The sequence below is a fragment of the Lygodium microphyllum genome, unplaced genomic scaffold (assembly GCF_053477565.2).
Source record: "Lygodium microphyllum isolate KBCC unplaced genomic scaffold, Lygodium_microphyllum_v1.1.10 scaffold_120, whole genome shotgun sequence".
Taxonomy (NCBI): Eukaryota; Viridiplantae; Streptophyta; class Polypodiopsida; order Schizaeales; family Lygodiaceae; genus Lygodium; species Lygodium microphyllum.
The window spans coordinates 188,805-213,138 of record NW_028229603.1 but is presented as its reverse complement, the minus strand read 5'-3'; the positions used below and the strand labels follow the sequence as shown (position 1 = coordinate 213,138).

General features: G+C 46.0%; 1 protein-coding gene across 1 annotated transcript in view; it reads right to left on the bottom strand.

Annotated features, from left to right (window-relative positions):
- Positions 1–1,889: 1,889 nt before the first annotated feature.
- The window catches only part of LOC148008602 (uncharacterized), a 54,828-nt gene continuing 32,383 nt past the window's right edge, over positions 1,890–24,334 (bottom strand). Inside the window, exon 3 of the mRNA XM_087674178.1 lies at positions 1,890–3,739. Within this exon, the coding sequence (XP_087530304.1) occupies positions 2,843–3,739 (897 nt within the window). The 3' untranslated portion in view covers positions 1,890–2,842. The remainder of the gene's footprint in view (positions 3,740–24,334) is intronic.

Sequence of the window (24,334 nt, the reverse complement as noted above, 5' to 3'; positions counted from 1 at the left end):
AGTCTTTTATATACCACCTTGAGGGTAGATATTCTCAATCACGAGTATATACATAAGATTGAGGGAGAGGATCTTGGTCAAGGCTTTCCTTAGAAGAAAGGAAACCAAGTAGTAAATAGGACCATGGTTGAGACCATAGCACTTGGTACTTGTCTTCAAATTGGCAAAAACTATAGAACTCCAAGACGTCCACATCTTCGAGGATAGAACCACCAAGTTGGAGATAGTGGCATTCAAATCTTACAACTCTATGGTATTTAAATGCAAATGCAAACTCCACTCTCAATTTCTCCATTTTGCTTCTATGGGCACACAACTATTTCAAGGGAAAAGAGACTCGAGGTTTTGGTCTATGTGCATGAAATAGAATGATGAAGATGAAGTAAGGCTATTACAAGATAGGACATGGTTACCAACTCCCATCGTGCATCCATCATCTTAGCAACTTCGGCGCATATGCCCTCTATAAACTCTTTGCTATATAGAATGTAAGCGCTTTGCATTGAATAGGCAGATGCCAATGGAAAGCCTGGTTTCATAGGAGATAGCAGCCTCCAAAGTAGGCTGCACTGGTCGATCATTCCAAAGGAGCTGACTAATTGCAAAGCAGCAGAATCAACTGGTCAAGTTTTGTGGATTAGCCATGGATGCATCAAATGGTAGCCTATGTCTTCACTCGTATCATTGCTTAGGATTCCAGAAGAGATGCGTACCTTATTCTGCCCCTTTTGAATCCAGAAATATTAAGTTTCTCATAAATGTCGGGATATTCTTGCACTAACTGCTCAGTGCACTGAAGTATCTTGGGTGTACCGAGAGTGCTACACCCTATCGGTTGTTACAGCCATCAAATCAGTTTGGGTATGTCAATGCCGAAACCGTTCAATTAGATATATTGTGTGTTCTTTAAAGTACCTTTTCTTTCCCTAACGACCTTGGTAGATACTAGATTGACCAGTTCGTTGGTTTAAGGAAGCTAACGAGTATTCCACCACTTCATTGGGATAAGTTAGAAGACTGTACGCTTGGGTAAGTAAGGTACGTTTGTGCAAGTTAGGGCCAATCAAAGCAATCTCTTATTAGATAGAGCAGTTAGCAAGGCCCTTGTGAGCAGTTCGATGCAGCATTCGAGGTAACACCTCTTGGGTGGCCTACTTGGGTTAGTGTCATCAACTTGGGTATGTGTCAGGACATCTTGGGTGGCCTACTTGGGTTCATGTCACTAAGTTGCAAGCATGTGATCTTATGAATAAAGCTATAAGTATTCTCTTTATAATAGGCAGTTGAGCTTCAAGACTGTCTTTCACATCGAAAAGTCTCTTGATAGAAGTATCCGTTAAAACTACAATCTCTTGCTTCATGACAGGCTTCTCGCTTCACATAGTTGGAGAAGTGCAACTACCTGTTCAGCATTGCCTCCTTGCATTATCCAGTTCAAGAAAGAAAAACTAAAATGAATTGGCAATCACCCTCACGTTGTGTATAATTTGCAGATTGCTGGTGGACTGTTGCCATATGTATAATCACAATCTTCCATGGCTTTGTGGGGGTGTGCTTATTGAGAATGATGGGTAGAATGATAAGGGATAGAATGATAAGAGATAATTTGAGGTGGGTCAAGGGGACTGTTATCTGCCCATCAAATCAATTGTAGCGTGCATCATCCATTAGCATGTATGCTTGGGGATAAATGATGTGTTAGAGTTTACATGCCTTGTACAAGGTCAAAGCCATTTTATGGATCTTCACAAGTTTTGAATAGTACAATGTAAGAAGAGTAGAAAGCATGATATTAAACTTACAGGTGCAAATAAAAGAATGTTTCCTCCATTTTGAGTGGCTAAATGTACCTAAAGAGTGAACACCGGTATAAGAGTTTTATGGTCCATTTTGTTGTGGAGGCCCAGCTTAAGTTTGAGTTTAGCATGAGCTTGACAAACTTTCCTTCAGCCTTTATAGAAGCATCCGAAACCTCTTGAAGCGTGGCAAGATAAGTTGAACAGCAATTTTAGAAACTTCTCGTTGGCTGGGAAAATATGTGAGGGTGCTTGAAAAAAGCCCAAGGGCTTGCCTTACCATGTTTCCCAGAATAAGCAATCAGATTTCTTACCAAATGGCTCTAAGAGGACATGTCCATCCCCTCCAGATAATGATGAGTATCATTCTTTTTCAGTGAAGCTGACATCCAGTCTAAAGAAAGCTGTCTGATTAAAAACATTGCAATTACATTTGTTCAAGATTGAAAATCATAACGGCCTCAAATGGTCTTGATGACAATATGAGCAATGCACGGGCAGCCTTCTGAGTTATGTAATACCTTGATCATTCTTATGCACAAGGCCATCATGTCATCGACAATTAGTAGGAAATCTAAGCCCTTTTACTATACCAATACTATTTTCTTCCTTTATGGCTATCCAAGCCAAACAACCCTACTTGCAAAGAAAAGAGGTGCCACAGGACAAATTGATGTAAAAAGAGGAAAAGCTTCAGATGATCTACCATTTGCAGTAACTCTCATGGTCCATGGAAGCACCCCAAAACAATAAAAAGGGCATATAATGCCATCATGGCACTACTTTTGAGCCTGTCCATCAGTCAAACCGCTTCTATGAGACAAAATGGAACAAGAAAATCACTCAGTACCCACATGATCAGAGATAAGGAGTCATCAACTGATAACTTGAGATTAGATTGGGCAACAGCTTCTGTGAGTCAAGATGATACAAAGAAGCCATTCATACTGATTCCCAAAAGTAATGGCAGCAGCCATGCCACCTGCCAGCTTCAAGATGGATGTCTACAACATCACAAACTCTTTATACCCCACAGTTATTTTCAGTTACATAAAGAGCGGATGAACCTCTTCATCAACTGATTCTGCTGGAATCTCTGTATCTATTAGCTCATCTAGCTTCGTTTTAATTGATCCAGGTAAGCTTTGCAAACTGCTAGCAGCTCTCATGGACCAGATATTTGCAGTCTCCTCACGTTGATTGATTCTGGACAATGGTTCCTCATCAAAGCACAAGAATTCTTCCCACTTTGATGTTGCCATCTGACTTTTGCTCTTTCCTTTTGTGACTGCCTGCTTTGGTTGCACCTGACTGGATGCTTCTCCAGGATTCCCAAATTTCTCCCATTTTGACATAGGGCTTTCCTGTTTCTCTCTTCCAAGCTGCAGGTCCACATCTCCTAAGAATGTTGCCCACTTTGATATTGGCTTATTGCTTGCTTCTGCAACAGTTTCACCTTGTCTTTGTGTGTCTGATGGTACAGTTTCAGAATCCAAGAAGTTTGACCTGACAAAAGACCTCTTTGATACACATTCGCTATTTTTCTCAAAATGTATTCCAGAAACTCTTTTTTGAGGTACTTTCTTTGCACAGAATTCCGAGTTTTGGTTTGATTTGATGCCCTCAACTGGCCCTGCTAAAGGATTCTGAATATCCAATCCAGATCTGGCTTGTCTTTCTATTTTATTGGAGTACATAGAAGCTTCCCTGCCTTCTGGCATCCTGTTCACAAATTCATCAGAGTCTCGACTTGAAATTTCGGTGTGAACTTTCATGATTGAAGATGATGGACCAGATTTGTCAGCCCCTTGCAATTGAAACTTTCTACCCACCTCTTCTGCCACACAAGGATTGCGTTTTCTTCTACAAGGTTCAGGAATAGAAGTCACAAACTTGATATTCTCAGATGCATCTTCTGATGACTCAACATGCACTTTATAGATCTGTTTCAGGTCAGACAATCAGATATGACCCAAGAGTCTGAACTGGTAAAGTTTCTGACATCAGGCTAGCAAAATCCATATATCCAGTTAAAGTTAATCTGATTGAAAACAGTACTAGTCTTCCTCAAACACATGCTGTGATGGAGGTCTCATAAAGAAGTATTAATGAAGAAGCTGCACCCTACCAAAATCTGAAACTAGACTCGGATATATAGCACGTGGACAGTTGCATGTTTAGACAGGACAGCAGATAACCAAATGCCTCTGGACACCACGATTGAACAATATAACCAACTAGACACATGGATGTCCCTTGCTCATGTTAACCAATACACTAGACATATCCCAAGGATGCAGACAGAAATGGAAGCACATAAAAGGTCTCTCCCATGTGCAAACCCCAATTTAAGCAATCACTAAGATATTGAGCTCCTAGAACAAAAAGTTATTTAGCACAAGACTTTGTTGCTGAACGTGTGAGAGTGTGAGAGTGTGCGACAAAAAGGAACAGAAACATAGAGCGTGTGAGAGTGTGCAACAAAAAGGAACAGAAACATAGAGACAAAGGAACAAAGAGAGACTGCAAGAAAAGAAGAATGAAATCTGCACTGAACAAGGAAGAATGCTGATACAAACAGGAAACCAGAAGGAGACCGATCAATCCCTGCATGCAGCCCATGTTGGGAATAAAGGCTCACCATGCCTTTTACCGTGTTCGGGTGTGAATGCACCCTTCACTTGTACTTAATATATATTCAAAACCTAAAAGTGGTACACTAGTCTTTGTACCGAACATCAAGTGTCATGCTCACTCTTCCTCTCTACTGCTCTCAGCTCTCTGTGCATTCAATCTCAGCCCAGAAAATTGCCCATCAAACTGGTATCAGAGCATAGGTTGTGCACACTTCCCGAAGCCAACAGGTAGCAGTCGACCGGTAAGTAGCAGGTAGCAGTGGACCAGCAGGTAGCAGTCGGACCAAACCCCAGCAGGTCACACGCGCTGCAGGCGACACATGGACTGCCTAGGCGGTAGAAGAGGTTAGCTATATCTTGCTTTATGTAGACAATTTGTTGATTATTGGCTTAGATTCTGCTACCATAGCGGAAATTAAGGCCAAGCTTTGTGCTACTTTTGAGATGGCAGACCTTGATTTGTTGTCTTGTTTCTTGGGAATGAAGATAGTTTGTTTTGAGGGTTGTATTTTTGTGTCTTAATAGAAATATGCTCTTCAGCTAGTGGAACAATATTGCATTGATCAAACATGGCATGTAGCCACAACACTTGATCTCGTTGTCCACTTGTCTAAAGATACCCCAGGACAGCCCTTAGATTTGTTAGCTTGCCATATTTAGTCATGTTAGTTTTTCATCTCTTGGTTGTGAGCTCTTGTCAGAGTCTGATGAAGGCATTGAAGCTCTGATAGTTTAGTGTGCGTTTCTATACATTTCCTCCATTTTAGGCACATTTCTTGTGCATTTCTTGTCAGTCAGTTGAATTTCACCCTTTGACAATGTCTACTTGCTCCATGATTGCTTGGGATATTTTGTCATTATGTTCCCATTTTTTATGTGCAGTCAGATTGCATTTATTGTAGTCATATTGCCTACTTTAGCAAGTCGGCTAAATTTAGAGGCCTTTTTATCAATCGGCCAGTTTTAAAAGTATTTAGCTATATATAGCCACAATCCACACTTGATTGATCACTTTTTCTTGTAGATTTTAGTACATTCTGGCTTCGAGACACTCTTTGACTTGGTACTGATCTCAGCCTGCTTTGGTGCCCTCATTGATGCCTCGGGCTGCATACAGGGACTGAATAGTCCACAACATTGTATTCAGCATTCATCTTCAGTCAATGCAGTGTTTTTTTCTTCATTTTTTGCTTTCTCTCTCCTTCTCTCTCCATGTTCGTGTTCCTTCTTCCATTGTGCACTTTGATATCCTATCATTGCCTAAGTGAGAGCACACAGATGAGATCTATTGCAAAGGAGCATACCTAGCCATCAAACATAGGCCCAACACCTTGCGTTTGCTGCAAATGCAGCCATTTTTGGAGGTTTTTGGTAGAGGCAATCCTCCTTGGTGCTAAATCGTCAACTAATTGGTAAATGCGGTAGCTTCTATACCCCAGGTGGCAGCATTTATTGCTGCCATGTCAGCTTTTGCAGCCAATTTTCCTCTTTTGGAGACTGCAACACCCTCTATCTTGTAGGTGCCAATCTTTTCTTGTGCAGACGGCCTATCTACACCTCTTGTAGCAATTTGTTGTTTGACCTCCGCACTATTTCCATCAAAATCCAGCATTCTAGGTGATCGCAGATTTGGAAGATGTCTTACCATTAGTTTCAAGGCTTTGATGACTCAGACAAGGAGCTTTTGTCTCAACACTCTTCTGAGCGGAGACATGATTATAGGGAGTTTCGATGGGTGGAGTCTCCAAGAACCCATCCATCTTTTGCTCACCTTTCACAATGGGTCCCATCTGAAAGGAAGGCTCCATCTAATGTGAAGATGCCTTCTTTGATACCCTCTATTTAGGTTTCTATTCTTTCTTCCTTACCCAAAGAAGATAAACTCCACGGTGCCAACTACTCATTGTGGTTTTGCAAGATGGAGTGCATCCTTGACACCTTTGATCTTTGGGAGCTCATTTTTGAGCCTATTTCCCGTCTGCAAGGGGATCCAGTTGATGGTACCTTGTTAGACCATGTTGCCTTGTGGGATCAGCTCAAGTCTTGAGCCCAATCCTTTCTTTTTACGAGTGTTTAGGACTTTGTCCTAGTTCATATTCGCAGGTTGAAGACCGCAATAATGGAGGCGTGGCACAAGCTTTTGCCTTTGTATGAGCACAAGACCTTTGTCCACAAGATTTCCCTTGAGAAGTTGTGAATGCTCAGTCTTGACAACTCTCCTTCTATGAAGGAGCACATCATCAAGATGGAGGACATGAGAGGTGAGCTTGTCTCTCTTGGACAAATAATATTCTTTGAGGATATGGCTATGATCCTGTTGATGTAGTTGCCATCTCCTAGGTTCGATGTTTTCTATACCAGTCTCATCACATCAAGGACCTGTGAGAGGCTCTTATGGAAGGAGATTTCACCGCTTATCTTGGAGCATGATGAGTGACTTAGAGAGGTAGGGGCTAGTGAATCTGACTCCAAGGCTTTTACTATAGGTACTAATGGTGGGAAGAAGAAGAAAAAGAAGGCCAAGGACAAGAAGTAGGAGGACAAGAAGAACAAGAAGGAGAACAAGCCCAAGTGCCCACATTGTGAGAAGGGCACTCATCTCGAGAAGTGCCAGTAGAAGTACCCCCATTTGAAGTCAAAGGAGAAGGATTTGAAGGCTGCACCTATCATGATAGAGTTTGTCTTCATGCATGTCTTTGTCAAGCAGGAGACTGTTAGCCTGCTCTATTTTCATTCTCAGTCTGTCATCTCCTGGTTGTGAACTCCTGCCAGAGTCTGGCAGGAGACAGAGGAGGTCTGTCAGTTTTGTGTTTGCTGATTTAGTCTGCATTCCCTTCTCGGGTGGCACTCAACCCAAAATGGGCCCTTTTTTGTGTGTAGTCGGGCCATATTTGGGCAGGTCGGCCAGTTTCAGCCAGGTCGGCTAGTTTTGGCTGGTTTGGGGCTATTTATAGCAGCCCCCCCAGTCATTCTCTCATACATTATTCTGCAGATTCAACACACACTCCCTCCTCTCCCACTCCGGCATTGGTGCTGCCATTGCTTCCAGTGTGTTCTGGTGCCCTCACTGACGCTCCGGGCTGCGTGCAGGGACTGATCAGTCCACTTTGGTGTATTCAGCATTCATTACAGTCAGTGCAGATTTTCTTCCTTCATTTTCTGCTTTCTCTCTCTCCTCCTCTGTGTTCGTGTTCTTCTTCCGTTGCGCACTCTCACATGGTATCAGAGCCTGACTGAGAGCACGGAGGACCTAACCTTGTGGAGAGATACCTCACCCCTCTTCTGTTGCTGTTGCCTCACATCCAACTGCCCAGGTGGCCCCTCTAGGTGGCCATTCTTCTTGCGTTTGCTGCAGACGACTACTCCCGAGGCTGCCACGTCATCAAACGACCCCTCCTGCTTGCGTTTACCATCAGGCGGCCTCTCCTTCAGCTGGGCGACATATCATCAGGCTGCGTTTTCCTGATCTGGTGGTCGTTTCCACTCCTGGCGGCTCATCTCCTGCTAGTGACCCACTCCCAGGCTGCGTTTTGGTGCTGGCGGTTTCTGTTCTGGTGATCTTCATCAGCTAACTTTGCGTTTTGCAGCTCCAGGTGTTTGTAGGCTATCACAGCCTGCGTTTTGGTGGTTGGTGATCATACTGTTGGTCATACTTCGGCTTCGGCACAGTTTTCTTTGGTGTTTGGTATTTTGCAGATTGGAAGATATCTTACCAGTTTTCAAGCTTTGACGACTCAGAGGATGAGCTCCTTTCTCATCATTCCTCTGAGCGGAAGCGGGATTATCAGGAGTTTCGACGTCGGGAGGAGACTCCTCGCACTCTTCCCTCTTCAGTCCATGCATCTCAGAGGGTGCCATCTACCGTGAAGGTGCCTTCCGTGAAGACTGCTTCAGATGTGCGGATGCCTTCTTTGATTCCCTCTATTTAGGTGCCGATTCTCCCTTCCTTTCCGAAGGAAGATAAGTTGGATGGTTCCAACTACTCCCTCTGGTCGTGCAAGGTGGAGTGCATCCTCGATACATTCGACCTATGGGAGCTTTTTTCTTCGCCCATCGACCGTCCTCCCGTGGATTCGTCAGATGGAGCCTCTATGGACCGTGCAACCTTGTAGGATAGGCTCAACTCTCGAGTCCGTTCCTTTCTTTTTATGAGTTTACATGATTCGGTTCTTGTACATGTTCACAGGTTAAAGACCGCAGCAAAAGTGTGGAAGAACCTTGCGTCTTTGTATCAGCACAAGACGTTTGCCCACAAGATTTCCTTGGAGAAGAAGTTGCGGATGCTCAGTCTTGATGATCATTCTTCCATGAAGGAGCACATCACGAAGATGGAGGACATGCGAGGTGAGCTAGCCTCTCTTGGTCGTGTGATATCGTCCGAGGATATGGCGATGATTCTGTTGACTCAGCTGCCATCACCCCGCTATGATGTCTTCTACACCAGCCTCATCACCTGGAGGACTCGCGAGAAACTCCTATGGGAGGAACTTTCCCCGCTTGTCTTGGAGCATGACGAGCGACTCAAAGAGGTGGGTGCCAGTGGCTCCACCAAGGCTTTTACTGCAGGTACAGGTGGCGGCAAGAAGAAGCAACAGAAGGAGAAGGCCAAGGACAAGAAGGATGCGAAGGAGAAGAAGCCCAAGTGCCCCCACTGTGGGAAGGGTACTCATCTCGAGGAGAAGTGTTGGCAGAAGTACCCCCATTTGAAGCCCAAGGAGAAGGACTCGAAGGCGGCCCCCGCCACGACAGAGTCTGCATTTGTACATGTTTTTGTTGAGGAGGATACAGCCTTAGCTTCTACCACTCAGGAGAAGCCTTGGCTTGTGGACAGCGGAGCATCTTCACATATGACCTTCAGACAGGATTGGCTTCAGGATCTTCGTTCCAGAGGGGGCACTATCACCATTGGTGACAATTCTACAGTTCCTGTTCGAGGCGTGGGGACTCTACCTATGTTTTCTGATAGGCGGTCTTCTTCCGCCAAAGTTCTCTATGTACCTGATTTGGGCTTTAACCTATTGTCTGTGCATGGTCTTACTCAGCTAGGTACTTGAGTCATTTTTACACAAGATGCAGTCACAGTGGAGGATGCTTCTACAGGTGATGCTCTTTGGACAGGTACACAGGATGGTGGGCTTTATAAGCTCATAGCCTTGGTTGCGAGGGCTTCCCACGCACTTAGGCTGCTTTGGCATGCTCTGTATGGTCATTTGAACCTTGATTCTATTCGGCGGGCTTCTCGGAGGAAGATGGTGGAGGGACTTCCAGATTTCCCTCCTCTTTACACTTTGTGCCCTAGCTGCTTGAGGGGCAAGCAGCATAGGCAGCCTCACCCTCAGGTTGCCTCTAGGAGGGCTACTTCTCCGCTTGAGTTGGTTCACACTGACCTTTGCGGACCTATGGGCACGGCCTCCCTTGGGAAGGCCAAGTATTTGATGCTGATTGTGGACGACTTCAGTCGTTATGTGTGGCCTTATTTCTTGGAGTACAAGAGCGAGGCGTACTCCCGTTTCTGCGAGTGGAGGGTGTTTGTGGAGACACAAACAACTTCCAGAGTTCGTGGCGTTCGAGCTGATCACGGTGGCGAGTTCACTTCTCACCTTTTCTCTCAGTTTTGCAGGGATCACGGCATTCGGGTGGAGTATTCCCATCCGAACACACCATCAGAGAATGGTGCGGTGGAGCGTGCGAATCGGACCATGATGGAGATGGCCCGATCTATTCTAGAGCATAGGAGTCTTCCTCATTTCCTTTGGGGTGAGGCGGTGGCTACAGCGGTGCATATTCGCAACCGCTCTCCGACTTCGGCTTTACAGGACACGACTCCTTATGAGGCTTTCTTTGGGAAGAAGCCTTCCGTGTCGCACTTTCGCATCTTTGGGTGTAATGCTTTTGTCCATATGGACAAGAAGAAGAGGAAGACGAAGCTCGACTCTAAGTCGAGAAAGCTTATCTTCGTGGGCTATAGCACGACCACGAAGGGATATCGGCTCTACGACCCGACGACATGGAAGATTGAGGTGACAACCAAGATGTGATCTTTGATGAGGGTTCGGCCTCTAAGGATCCGATTGATGGTTCTATTACAGGTGCTTCTTCGACATCGACAGACCACCCCCCACCTTCTCTACCTTCTCTTCCTTCCAGGATACCCCTTAGCACCCCTCCTTTGTCATCGCCTTCTCCCCCTCCCATTCCTCCTCCTACTACGGCTTCCCCTCCCCCTTTGGCGGATGTGACTTCTTCTTCTACGAGTTCTTCCACCCCTTCAGACTCTCCTCCGGAGTCTCCTCGGGATACACAGCCATCAGCTGGGGAGCCTTCTTTCGATGAGGCGGATCTACCTTCACTTGGTGAGGGGGAGTCCCTCGCAGACACAGGTGCTTTGTAGGTTCCGGAGACTACTCGGTCTCCCTCGCAGCAGGAGGAGTCTCTTAGGATTCCTTTATGGTATCGCCGGCTCATGCAGGATTTAGGTGTTACTCACTTTCTTGCTTCTTCTACAGGTCCACATAGATCAGCCCGCTTATAGGCCCAGCGGGATAGTTCACTATGTGTGAACTATGATCTTATGTCTCAGATTCTTCAGGATTCCGAGCCTTCCACTGTGGAGGAGGCTCTTGCACAGGATATCTGGCGACAGGCTATGCAGGCAGAGCTCGATTCCATCGAGCGGAACCATACTTGGGAGCTTGTACCGCGTCCCAAGAAATGGAAGGTGATAGGTGTGAAATGGGTCTTTAAGACCAAGTATCTTACAGATGGCTCCTTGGACAAGCATAAGGCTAGGCTTGTTGCCAAGGGTTTTGCACAGCGCGCAGGATTGGACTACTTCGAGACTTTTACTCCTACAGCTCGGATGTCTACCAGTCGAGTTATTTTGGCTCTTGCAGCTCACCACCGTTGTCCTGTTTATCAGATGGACGTCAAGTCAGCTTTTCTGAATGGCGTCCTTGAGGAGGAGATATATGTTTCACAGCCTCCTGGTTTTCTTGTGCAGGGGAAGGAGGATCATGCCTACAGGCTGCGGAAGGCCCTTTATGGCCTGAAGCAGGCTCCTCGTGCTTGGTACCAGAGGATTGACTGCTTCTTTCTACAGAGTGGCTTTCAACGCTCCGATCATGATCCCAACCTCTACTTTCGGGTTGTGGGTTCTCTTTGTGTTTTCCTTATTTTGTATGTAGATGATCTTATCATTACAGGGAGCAACACTCAGCAGGTGGAGCATACTCGGTCCATTCTTCGGCAAGAGTTCGACATGACGGATCTAGGGATCCTTCACTTCTTTCTAGGACTAGAGATCTATCAGATAGCACAGGGCATCTTTATCTCGCAGCACAGGTACATCTCCGAGCTTCTTTCGGAGTTTGGTATGGCCGAGTGTTGGCCTATTTCTTGCCCCATGGACCCTGAGTCCAAGCTTTTGGCAGATGGAGTCCCCCTTACAGATGCCACTCGTTACAGGTGCCTTGTAGGCTCTCTCATCTGGCTGATTCACACTCGGCCGGATATCTCTTTTGTGGTGGCTTTGTTGTCTTCTTTTATGAAGACTCCTACATAGGATCACTGGAGGGCAGCCTTGCGTGTTCTTCGGTATTTACCGAGGGTTCGATCCTACGGGATCATGTATGGAGATGGGATCACCCTTTCTGGATGGAGTGATTCTGATTGGGCAGGTGATGTGGATTCGCGACGATCCACTGCAGGTTATGCTTTCACCCTTGGATCTGGTGCTGTCTCTTGGAGCAGCAAGAAGTAGCCTACTGTGGCACTTTCTTCTACAGAGGCTGAGTATCGGGCCCTATGTTCGACCGCTATGGAGGCAGTTTGGCTCCGTCGCTTGCTGGCGGAGATTGGCTTTTCCCAGACAGGACCTACGAAGCTTCGCATGGACAACCAGAGTGCTCTTGCTCTGGCAAAGAACCCGGTGTTTCATGCTCGCACGAAGCACATTGAGGTTCAGTATCACTATGTTCGAGAGTGGATCGTGGATTCGGAGCTGGCGGTGGTCTATTGTCCCACGGCGGACAATGCGGCTGATCTCTTCACGAAGCCTTTGCCTCAGGCTTCTTTGCTCCATTACATGCGGTTGTTAGGTCTTCAGACCCTCCCAAGATCTGAGAGGGGGTGTTAGCCTGCTCTATTTTCATTCTCAGTCTGTCATCTCCTGGTTGTGAGCTCCTGCCAGAGTCCGGCAGGAGACAGAGGAGCTCTGTCAGTTTTGTGTTTGCTGATTTAGTCTGCATTCCCTTCTCGGGTGGCACTCAGCCCAAAATGGGCCCTTTTTTGTGTGCAGTCGGCCCATATTTGGGCAAGTCGGCTAGTTTCAGCCAGGTCGGCAAGTTTTGGCTGGTTTGGGGCTATTTATAGCAGCCCCCCCGGTCATTCTCTCATACATTATTCTGCAGATTCAACACACACTCCCTCCTCTCCCACTCCGGCATTGGTGCTGCCATTGCTTCCAGTGTGTTCTGGTGCCCTCACTGACGCTCCGGGCTGCGTGCAGGGACTGATCAGTCCACTTTGGTGTATTCAGCATTCATTACAGTCAGTGCAGATTTTCTTCCTTCATTTTCTGCTTTCTCTCTCTCCTCCTCTGTGTTCGTGTTCTTCTTCCGTTGCGCACTCTCACAGAGACAACCCTTGCTTCTTTCACTTAAGAGAAGCCCTGGCTCGTGGATAGTGGAGCTTCTTCTCATATGACCTTTTGATAGGATTGGCTTTAGGACTTGAGTTCCAGAGGGGGCATTGTCACCATTGGTGACAACTCTATGATTCCAGTTCGTAGAGTAGGGACCATTCCCCTATTACTAGACGGGCAGTCTTCATCTGCCAAAGTTCTTTATGTATCTGAGTTGGGCTTTAACTTTTTGTTTGTTTGCTGAGCTAGGTATATGTGTGGTCTTCACTAGAGATGTAGTTACAGTGGAGGATGAATCTACAGGCGTAGCTCTTTGGACATGCACACAAGAGGGTGGGCTTTATACACTCACAACCTTAGTCGGGAGGTCTTCCCACGAGCTAGGGCTACTTTGGCATGCTTGGTATGGTCATTTGAACAAGGATGCGATCCGGCGAGCTTTTTGGAGGAAGATGGTGGAGGGATTTCGAGATTTCCCTCATGTTCACACCCTTTGTCAAAGTTGCTTGAGGGGCAAGTATCATCGGCAACCACATCCTTAGGTTGCCACTTGGAGGGCTTCTACACCACTCAAGTTGGTTCACACCGACCTTTGCGGACCTATGGGAATGGCCTCCCTTGGGAAGGCTAATTACTTGATGCTGATTGCTAACAACTTCAGTCGTTATGTGTGGTCATACATCTTGGAGTACAAGAGCGAGGTGTATTCCGGTTTCTATGAGTGGAAGGTGTTTGTTGAGAAGCAGACGACCTTCAAAGTTTGTGGCGTTCGAGCCGATCATGGTGGAAAGAGTTGACTTCTCACCTCTTTTCTAAGTTTTGTAGGGATCTCACGGTATTGGGGTGTAGTATACCCATCCGAACATACAATTCGAGAATGTTGTGATGGAGTGTGTGAATCGGACCATATTGGAGATGGCCCGATCGATGTTGGAGCATCGAGGATTACCTCATTTCCTGTGGGGTGAGGTGGTGGCGACTGCGGTTCACATCCTTAACCATTCTCCTATCTCAGCTTTGTAGGACATGACTCCATATGAGGCTTTCTTTGGACGAAAGCTTTATGTGTCTCACTTCGCATCTTTGGGTGTGATGCATTTGTCGATGTGGACAAGAAGAAGAGGAAGACCAAGCTTGACTCTAAGTTGAGAAAGCTCCTCTTCATGGGGTACATCACTACCACAAAGGGATATCGACTCTATGATCCTACAACACAGAAGATTGAGGTGAGTAGGGATGTGATCTTTGACGAGGCTGTAACCTTGGAGGATTCGATTGATGGTTCAAGTGCAAGTGATTCTTCATCATCAATTGCCCCTCCCCCGCCCTCTATACCTCTTCTTCCCCCTAGGTTACCTCTCCACACCCCTCCATTATCGGTCCTCCCCCCTCCCTCTCCCCCTCCCCCTCACTCTCCACCACCCCCTTGTTCTCCTCCTACTCTAGCTTCCCTACCACTGCTAATGGGTTCCTCTACTCCTTCAGAGAGTATCCCTACCCCCTTTGCCTCCCCTCACCTTTTTGGGAATGCACAACTGTCAGTTGGGGAGCTTTCTTCAGATGAGGAGGATGTACCTTCACTTACTAAGGGGGAGTCCTTGCTTAGTCTTAGTTAGTTGAGGAATTTGGGAGCTTTGTCACTTTCTCCATTTGTCATTCATTCTCTTGTGTGTAGTCCTCATTTCACGCAAATTAGGTGGAGATAATATTGCATTTGCACCAGCCCACTTGTGTGATGGTAGTATGCTTTGTAGGTGAGCTATTGCGGCATGCAACAAAGTAGGAGTTGGGTGTAAATGTGGATAAATGTAACAAAGGGTTTGTTAATGTTTATGGATTACATAGGTTATTATTATGTATGTTGTTTTTGTTTGATTTGTTGTATTTGCTTGCTTTTGAAAAGGGGACATATATGAGCATGCTCTGTTAGCAGTCATGATTGTCATGCCTTGTCATCTCTTGCTTGTGAGCCTTAGTTTGAATTAGAAGAGGAGATTAGGAGCTTTGATAGTCGGTCATGTGTTTTAATGGAGGAGGCAACTCTATTTCAACATGCCTTTCTATGCATTTCCTTCAGTTGTCAGCTTCCTCTGTGCATTTCTAGGGAAATTTTTACTTTTCCCAGTCTATCTCCACTTGCTAGACATTATTCTTGCCATCTAGGATTTTTTTGTGGCCTCTTGGTAAATTTGTTGGCATTTTTCTAGTGCGACCAGCATTAAATGCTGGTCGGCCAGCATTCATTGCACCTACAGGTGCAAGTTGGCCAATTTTGGGCTTTTATGGCTATTTATAGCCAGCCCTCCACCTGGCAGTCATTCATCCTCCTTGGTAGGTGCACACTTCGACACTCCATCTCCTCCATGCTTGGTGCTATTATCGTCATAAGCCTGATTTGGTGACCTCATTGACATTGTGGGCTGTGCGCAGGGATTGATCAATCCCCTTTCACTTTCCCGTTTATATCAACATCCTTCCTTGTTCAATGTAGATTTCATTATTCTTTTCGTAGTTTCTCTCTATTCCTTTGTCTTTGTATTTCCGTTTCTTTTCGTTGAGCACTCTCACATGGTTTTATTGTTTGAGAGACACAAATGTTTTGATTCTTGTAGAGGAGACCATCCATATCCAAAACACTAGTATTCAACCTTGCGTTTATTGAAAATGCACCATCTTTGAAGTTTTGTGTAGGAGCGACATCATTTGAAGCCTTGTCGATTGCTTCTATGTAGAGGTGACCTCTTGGCACTAGGTAGTAGTTTTTTATCAGAATTTTGTTGGAAACGCAACCTTTTGGCTGCAGGTTATAGTTCCCCTTGGCGACAGTCGCTACCCTTAGGCAATAGCCTCTCCATCATCGCTTTGTGTTGCATCCTTGTGGTGGTAGGCAATAGCGTTTAGTGTGCAATAGTATTTTCCCCATAGGTGGAGCTTCTACATCGAGATCTTGGTATCTTGTAGTCACTTCCTTCTGTTTTGGGGCTGTTTATAGAAAACGGGTTTTCTTTTGTGGGTGATTATAGAAGAACATGTCTGTTTCTTTTTCAAGCTTTGTGTTACGACAGAGAGTGCGAGGATTGAGACACGCAATGCTTTCACACAGCAGAGAGACAGAGAGAGTGCAGAGTAGAGAGGAGAGTGAGCACGATGTTCTTGGGTATGAGGAGTGTACCTCTTTAGGCTTTTAGATAGATATATATATGAAAGTACAATGTGCTAAGGGTGTGTTCACACCCGTGCACATGTAAAGGGCACGATGGCCCTTTATTCCCAACAACCTCCCATCTAAAGGCAATGTGCCTTAAGGGAAGAAAAGAATCAGCTAAGCCTAGGTATGTAGAAAGCTGAAATACATATATCTATCCAACTCCCATCATCTGTCAGCAATGAGCAAACTGCTCTGTTGGAAGACCCTTTGTGAGAAGATCTGCAGGATTATCATCTGTATGTACTTTGACAAGCTCAATGCTCTTGCTGTCAAGTACATCTCTAATGAAGTGATACTTCATTTGTATGTGCTTTGTCTTTGCATGAAAGACGGGATTCCGTGCTAGCATGATAGCACTCTGACTATCACATTGGAGAACAGGTAACTCTATAATGCCAAGCTCTCCCACTAGATGTGAAAGCCATAAAGCCTCCTTGCATGCCTCAGTGGCAACCACATACTCAACCTCTATAGTAGACAATGCAACACACTTTTGTAGGTTGGAGATCCAAGAGACTGCTCCTCTTGGAAAGGTAAACACATACCCAGAAGTGGACTTTTTGTAGTCCACATGACTAGCATAGTTTGCATCCGTAAAGCCAACGACAAATGCCTTTTGCTTTCCAAAGCAGATGCACAAATCCTTTGTGCCTTTGAGGTATCTCATAATATCTTTTATTGCTTCCCAATGCTTTTTACCAGGGTTTGTTATGTATTTGCTAACCACTCCCACTGCAAATTCAATGTCAGGACGTGTGGCAACCATAACATACATCAAACTGCCAACAGCTGAAGCATATGGTATCTTGGCCATTTCAGCCTTCTCATCATCAGATGTAGGGTTGTCCTCTGCACTGAGTTTCACATATGGAGGCAATGGAACCCCAATTGTTTTCCCCCCCTCCATATTGAAGTGTTGCAAAACCTTGGAGATATACTCTTGCCGAGATAGATAGAGTAATCCTTTTGACCTATCCCCGAGTATTTGCATGCCAAGAATGTGATTTGCATCACCAAGATTCTTCATGTCAAAGTTGCCATGAAGACTTTGCTTCAGTGAGTCCAAGACACGAGTATCCTTGCCAACAATTAGCATGTCATCAACATATAGAACCAAGATAATCAGGCTGCCCTCTACGGCCTTCTTGGTGTACAAGCAGTGATCCACTTGATTTCTATAAAAACCTTGAGACTGCATAAATGTATCAAACTTATAATACCATTCTATTGGTGCTTGTTTCAGCCCATACAAACTCCTTTTGAGTTTACATACCATCGTCTCTTTCCCTTTTGCCACAAACCCTTCATGCTGCTGTATATATATGTCTTCATGCAGATCACCATGTAAGAATGCAATCTTTACATCCATCTGTATGAGCTCCATATCTTCAGTTGCAACCAAGCCCAAAATGGTTCTCAGTGTAGTCATCTTGACTCCAGGAGAGATCTCATCAAAGTCAACTCTATGTTTCTGCTTGTATCCCTTCGCAACCAATCTTGCTTTGTACTTTGGCGAGGAACCAGAAGTGACCTTCATCTTGTAAACCCATTTGCATGGAAGTGTTTTCTGCCCTTTAGGCAACTGCACCAAGTCCCAAGTGCCATTTTTCTCAAGAGATTCCATCTTTGAAAACATGGCTTAATACCATTTCTTGCTGTCTTGTCTGTCCATTGCTTCCTTGAAGCAAGACAGTTCACCACAGTTTGTCAACATGACATAATCAGCCACATTGTTTGCACAAGAAACGAATCTATTAGGTTGTCTAGTAGCCCTAGACGATCTCCTAACCGAATGATCATTGTTTGCTGGTGGCTGTCCTGGCATTTTAGCCTGCAAATCAGCATTGACTGTAATCGGCCTGTTCACTGGGAAGGGCAGTAGTGTACAACCAAAATAAATAAATGCTTTCACCCAATTTAACAGTCGCCCACTTTACCTGAACTTAAAGACACAGAATCAAGAAGAAACACAGGAAGCTAGAATGCTCCTATTGCCACACAGACACCTTGTTGGCCCCTAACTTAGGCGCCCCTTGCGGTATTTCTTTATTTTTAAAAAGAGAAAGTACAATGGGCCGTCTTTCACCTATTCTAGGTGAAATTTGAAAGCATAACAGTATAATTACTGACCCAAATCAAGTTTACCAAGAGGGGAAACTCTGCCCAAGTCTGAATCTATTGGTTGGAGTGCAGAATTGACCATTTCAGCCTGCTGTATTTACTGGTTCAGACCTGTTCTGAAACCTGTTTACAACTCTTACTGTTCCCTGTACTATTCAGCCCACTGTAATTACTGGTTCAGACCTGTTTTGACACCTGTTCTCAGCTCATATTGTTCCCTGCACTGTCCTGCATCATCTGGGCCAAGTGCCCCTTGATTCTGACATCAATTGGGCTCTGAAATACGCTCTGAACAGTCCAGAATCAGTTCTGGTTCAGTGCTGTTTCAGACACCTGCTTGGTGAAATTACCACCCTCACCTGTCCCTGCTGGGACAGCAAACAACTGCTCCTGTTCCTGGAGAAAAGAGGCTCTTGCCTCATGCAAAAACAGCATATTCCACACAGCTGTATCTGAATCAGAAGAAAGGCCCTTGATTCTGCAACATAACCATACTGTCAGGGAGAGGAAGAGAGAGAGTAGGAAGCAAGCGCAGCCCTCTGTGCATCATAGACAAGATAGACCAGCTCTCAAGAGCTCTCCATCTGCAGCTATCCATCTCCCTTTCACAAAATGAGCCCCCCATGCATTGAAACTCGTTTTTCTGCTGCCCTCTCTTTCTCTTTTGGAAATTTATGCCCAAATTGTGACACATGGCATACATGTAACAATTTTCCTGTTTAAACCTTTCGGTCTGAAATTCTCCGTCCTCGGTTCAAAATTTGACCTCGGCACAGACCAGAGGAGCATATTCCACACAGCTGTACCTGAATCAGAAGAAAGGCCCTTGATTCTGCAGCATAACCATACTGTCAGGGAGAGGAAGAGAGAGAGTAGGAAGCAAGCTCAGCCCTCTGTGCATCATAGACAAGATAGACTAGCTCTCAAGAGCTCTCCATCTGCAGCTATCCATCTCCCTTTCACAAAATGAGCCCCCCATGCATTGAAACTCGTTTTTCTGCTGCCCTCTCTTTCTCTTTTGGGAATTTATGCCCAAATTGTGACACATGGCATACATGTAACAATTTTCCTGTTTAAACCTTTCGGTCTGAAATTCTCCGTCCTCGGTTCAAAATTTGACCTCGGCACAGACCAGAGGAGCATATTCCACACAGCTGTACCTGAATCAGAAGAAAGGCCCTTGATTCTGCAGCATAACCATACTGTCAGGGAGAGGAAGAGAGAGAGTAGAAAGCAAGCTCAACCCTCTGTGCATCATAGACAAGATAGACCAGCTCTCAAGAGCTCTCCATCTGCAGCTATCCATCTCCCTTTCACAAAATGAGCCCCCCATGCATTGAAACTCGTTTTTCTGCTGCCCTCTCTTTCTCTTTTGGGAATTTATACCCAAATTGTGACACATGGCATACATGTAACAATTTTCATGTTTAAACCTTTCGGTCTGAAATTCTCCGTCCTCGGTTCAAAATTTGACCTCCGCACAAACCAGAGGATTAATCCTCGTGCAAAAACGAAGATAATGACGCGGACAGATTTTGGGGTCCAAAAATAGTAACTCCCTAAATTTTAGGAATTGCTTCCATTGCATCCCCACTAGTCTTCTGACCATCTTTGCAGACTATGGCTACATCCAAATTTGTAATGTAGCTCAAGTGAAAGTGAATTTCCACTAATGACCCCACATGGACTAATCTCTTGAAGATTTGTCAATCTTCACTTTGAACTAGTCTCTTCCAGGCTAGTTCTTCAATACACTTGTCCATATACACTTTCACAAGTCTCTTGCAGGCTTGTCAATCTACAGTGCCATCAGTCTCTTCCAGACTTATACTGGACCTTAATGTCAGAGTGCAGCGGTGCGGAAGCGTAAGACTGAAAGAGAGAGAACGCAGAGAGAGGAGAGAGAAAGAGACAGTGGAAGATGAAGATCTGCTGTATACAAAGATATGCAGATATGTACACGGGCGCAGTGTGCTGGACTGCGTGTCTCCACCTCGACGATGCAACCTACTGTTCACCTCGAAGTCCTCTGCAGTCTGCACGATCTCTTGTCTGAAATCTGTGAACAGAGACGGAGTCTGCACGTATCTCCAGCCTGGAACTTGCGTACAGAAGTGTGTAGGCAGACTGCTGAAAACTCAGCTATAAATAGCTAGAATCTGGGCGATCATAAATGGCAGGTCGGCTGCATTTGTACTGGTACAGGTCGGACTGCCACGTGGCAGTCCGACTGTACGGCCAGTCTCTGATTCGCTAACACCCCCTCTCAGAGCCTGGGCGGGGTAGAAGCCTGAGGGATCTGGAATGTCTCCGAAGTAGAGCCTGGGGAAGTGCCTTCGTAAACAAATCCGCAAGATTGTTCTCCATCTTACAGTACTCCACAAAGATGGTCTCATCCAGAAGCTTCTCTCTGATAAAATGGTACTAGATCTCTATGTGCTTCGTCCGAGCATGGAAAACAGGATTCCGTGCCAAGGCAATGCAACTCTCATTATTGCATTGCAGCAAAGTAGGACGAGTCTGGGGGCAGCCAAGCTCCTCCAACAATTTCCGAAGCCACACGGCCTCACATGTGGTGGAAGACCCGGCCCGATACTCCGCCTCAGTAGACGAAAGGGCTACCGTGGGCTGCTTCTTGCTACTCCATGAGATAACACTTGCACCCAAGGTAAAACGGTAACCTGTAGTAGACCGCTTGTGGTCCACATCACCAGCCCAATCCGAGTCGCTCCAACCTGCAAGTACAAGATCTGAACCATCTATGCCTGCTGGATAATGAATCCCTAAATCAGATGTCCCCCTCGAATACCGAAGTATCCTCTGGGCAGCCTCCCAATGCACCGTCTGAGGTTCACTCATGAACCCCGCCAAGAGCCCAACAGCAAAACAAAGATCAACACGAGTGTTGAGGAGCCAAATCAATGATCCAATCAACTGACGATAGCGGGAAGCATCCGCCATGGGAGAAACTGAATGGGAAGTGGCCTTCCAGCTCGGATCCAGAGGAGTAGAAAGGGTCCGACAATCCTCCATCGTCGCAAAAGAAACCAAGGGCTCCTGTACATATCTTTGTTGAGAGATGAAGATCCCCCTTTGAGACTGATAAATCTCATGGCCCAAGAAGAAATGGAGTAGACCCAAATCCGTCATCTCGAACATCCGATGTAAAGCTGCCTTCGTCTCTTTGACCTTCTGTGCATGATCACCTGTGACAATCAAATCATCAACATACAACACAAAAAGCACACAACCAGCCTTGGAAGTGTGTACATAAAGCTGCGGATTGACTTTGGAACGCCGATATCCCAACTGTGACTGAAGGAACGAATCAATCTTCTCGTTCCATGCACATGGAGCCTGCTTGAGGCCATACAAGGCCTTCTTCAACCTATAGACTTGCCCATTTGAAGATCCAAAGCGAGAAGGCTGCTCTACATAGATCTCCTCCTTCAAATCACCATTGAGAAAGGCCGACTTCACATCCAACTGGTAGACAGGCCGTCTCCTATGGCCAGCCAAGGCAAGAACAGCTCGAATAGTCGCCATACGAGCAGTGGGGGCAAAAGTATCATGACAATCAATCCCTGGGCGCTGTGCAAAACCTTTAGCAACAAGGCGAGCCTTGTGCTTGTCCAAAGAACCATCGCTAAGGTACTTGGTCTTGAAGACCCATTTGATGCCAATCACCTTCTTATTCGGGGGGCGAGGCACGAGTGACCAAGTGCCATTCCTCTCAATAGCCTCCAACTCCGCTTCCATAGCTTTCTTCCATGGTGCGGGCTGTAAAGCCGCCTTCACGGAGGTGGGTTCTCGATCCTGTATAACACGGGTCATCAAACAATAGTTAGAACAAACAAGCTCCGTAGAATGTGCCTGGTGCCTTCGTGACCGCCGCGGACCATCCTGCGGTCCCCACTCCTCAGGGAACCTCTCGATCCCTGAATCACGGAGTGTGTCACGGGCCCAACGAGGAGGCGGACCTCTCCTCGTCTCTCTCCATCAGCTGAAGACTTTGGGATATCCACTGGTGGTAACACCTCGGGGGTGACTGATGGAGCAGTAGACTCTATATCAGAAACAGAATCGGAATCAAAAGGCGCGGGCTCCAAAGGAACTGTCTCGAGAGTCCAACTCTCCCTTGGATCTCCAAGAATGGAATGCTCCTCTCCCGCTGCTATGGCCGGAACCTTCACGAACCGCACAACTCGACTGGTGTACACATCCTGCTTGACGGGATCATACAAACGATAGCCTTGGGACTGAGAGCTATAGCCAACAAACACCTGTCTTCGAGAAGTTGCTTCAAATTTATCACGATGAGCCTTGGGAATGTGAACATAAGCATCACACCTAAAGACCCTAAAATAAGAAACATCGGGCTTAGTTCCAAAGTAAGCCTCAAAAGGTGTCATCCCATCAACAGTTGAAGTGGGGGATCGGTTAAGGATGTGGACTGCAGTAGCCACAGCCTCGGTCCACAGAAACTGAGGTGTTTTTGTCGGTGCTCCATCATGGTGCGCGCCATCTCGATCACACTTCGGTTCTTCTGTTCAAGAATGCCATTTTCTTGAGGAGTGTTGGTGTTAGCAAACTCCTGGTGAATACATTTATTTGCACAAAAACGAGCAAACTCATTAGAAACAAATTCACCACCCTTGTCGGATCGCAAGGTCTTCAATCTCCCGCCCGATCGGTTCTCCTCAAAGAGAAGCCAATCCTTGAAGTGGGAGAAAGCTTCTGACTTCAACGCCAAGAAATAGGCCCATGTCATCCTGCTGTAGTCATCTACGATCAACATGAAGTACGAGCTTCCTCTCAAGGACTCGTTCCTCATAGGGCCACAAAGATCTGTAGATACAAGCTCCATCGGTAAAGTAGACCGCCGTGAAGCTTTGTTGGGAATCACATCCCTATGCTGTTTCCCACGAATGCACGAGACGCATGGCTGCTGGCTCACCACTATGTCCGGCAACCCTCGAACAAGCTGTCCACGTGACGCCCTCCAAAGATAATCATAGTTGAGGTGACCAAACCGAGCATGCCATAGCTTTGTCTGTGTCTGAGAGGTAAGAAGAAGAGTAGAGAGGGCGGTAGAAGACTTCAATTTGTAGATGCCGTTCTCCTCATATCTTGATGAGAGAACCTTCCTTGACCCACGATCAAGGACTCGCACCGAATCACTGTCAAACTCCACCAAAAGTCCAAGGAAACAAATCTTATGAACTGACAGTAGATGATACCCTAAACCTGGTACATGCAAGACCTCTGAGGTATGGGTACCACCACGTCCATCTGGAATAAGTTGCATCTCATCCCATCCTGCAATAGACACCGAAGAGCTATCTCCAATGAGAATTTGCCCACGTGAAAGTCGCAACTGGGCAACACCATCTGATGAAGGAGTCATGTGCTGGGAGATACCACTGTCTACGATCCAATCTCGAGCTTGGGGAGCTGTCATCGCAGCATCAGAAGCATTTGGTGTAGAGTCCTCAATGACAGCTAGATGAAGAAACGCAACTGATAAGGGTGCAGCCACCGCTCCAGAATCCTTCGTGTCCTTCTTGTCGGTGTCCTTCTTGTCTTTGTCAGGGCAATCCTTCTTCCAATGGCCGGTCTTTCCACAAATATGGCATGTGGATTCTTTGTCCTTGTCCTTGTCCTTCTTTGACTTGTTATCCCCCTTCTTCTTCTTTTGGTACTTTCCCTTCTTCTGAGAGGCTTGACCTGTCAGTGCCTCCGACTTGGAAGCATTCTGTCCCTTCAGTTGTTCCTCTTGGTCCAAGACCATAGGAACCAACTCTTCCCACCGAAGAGTGGACTCTCACCTTGAAGCAATAAGGGCGGAGTAAAAAGCACCGAATCGTGGCGGCAATTGGGACAAAAGTGTGATCACCATGTCTTCGGAGGAAATCGGCTTCCTCGCATTCTA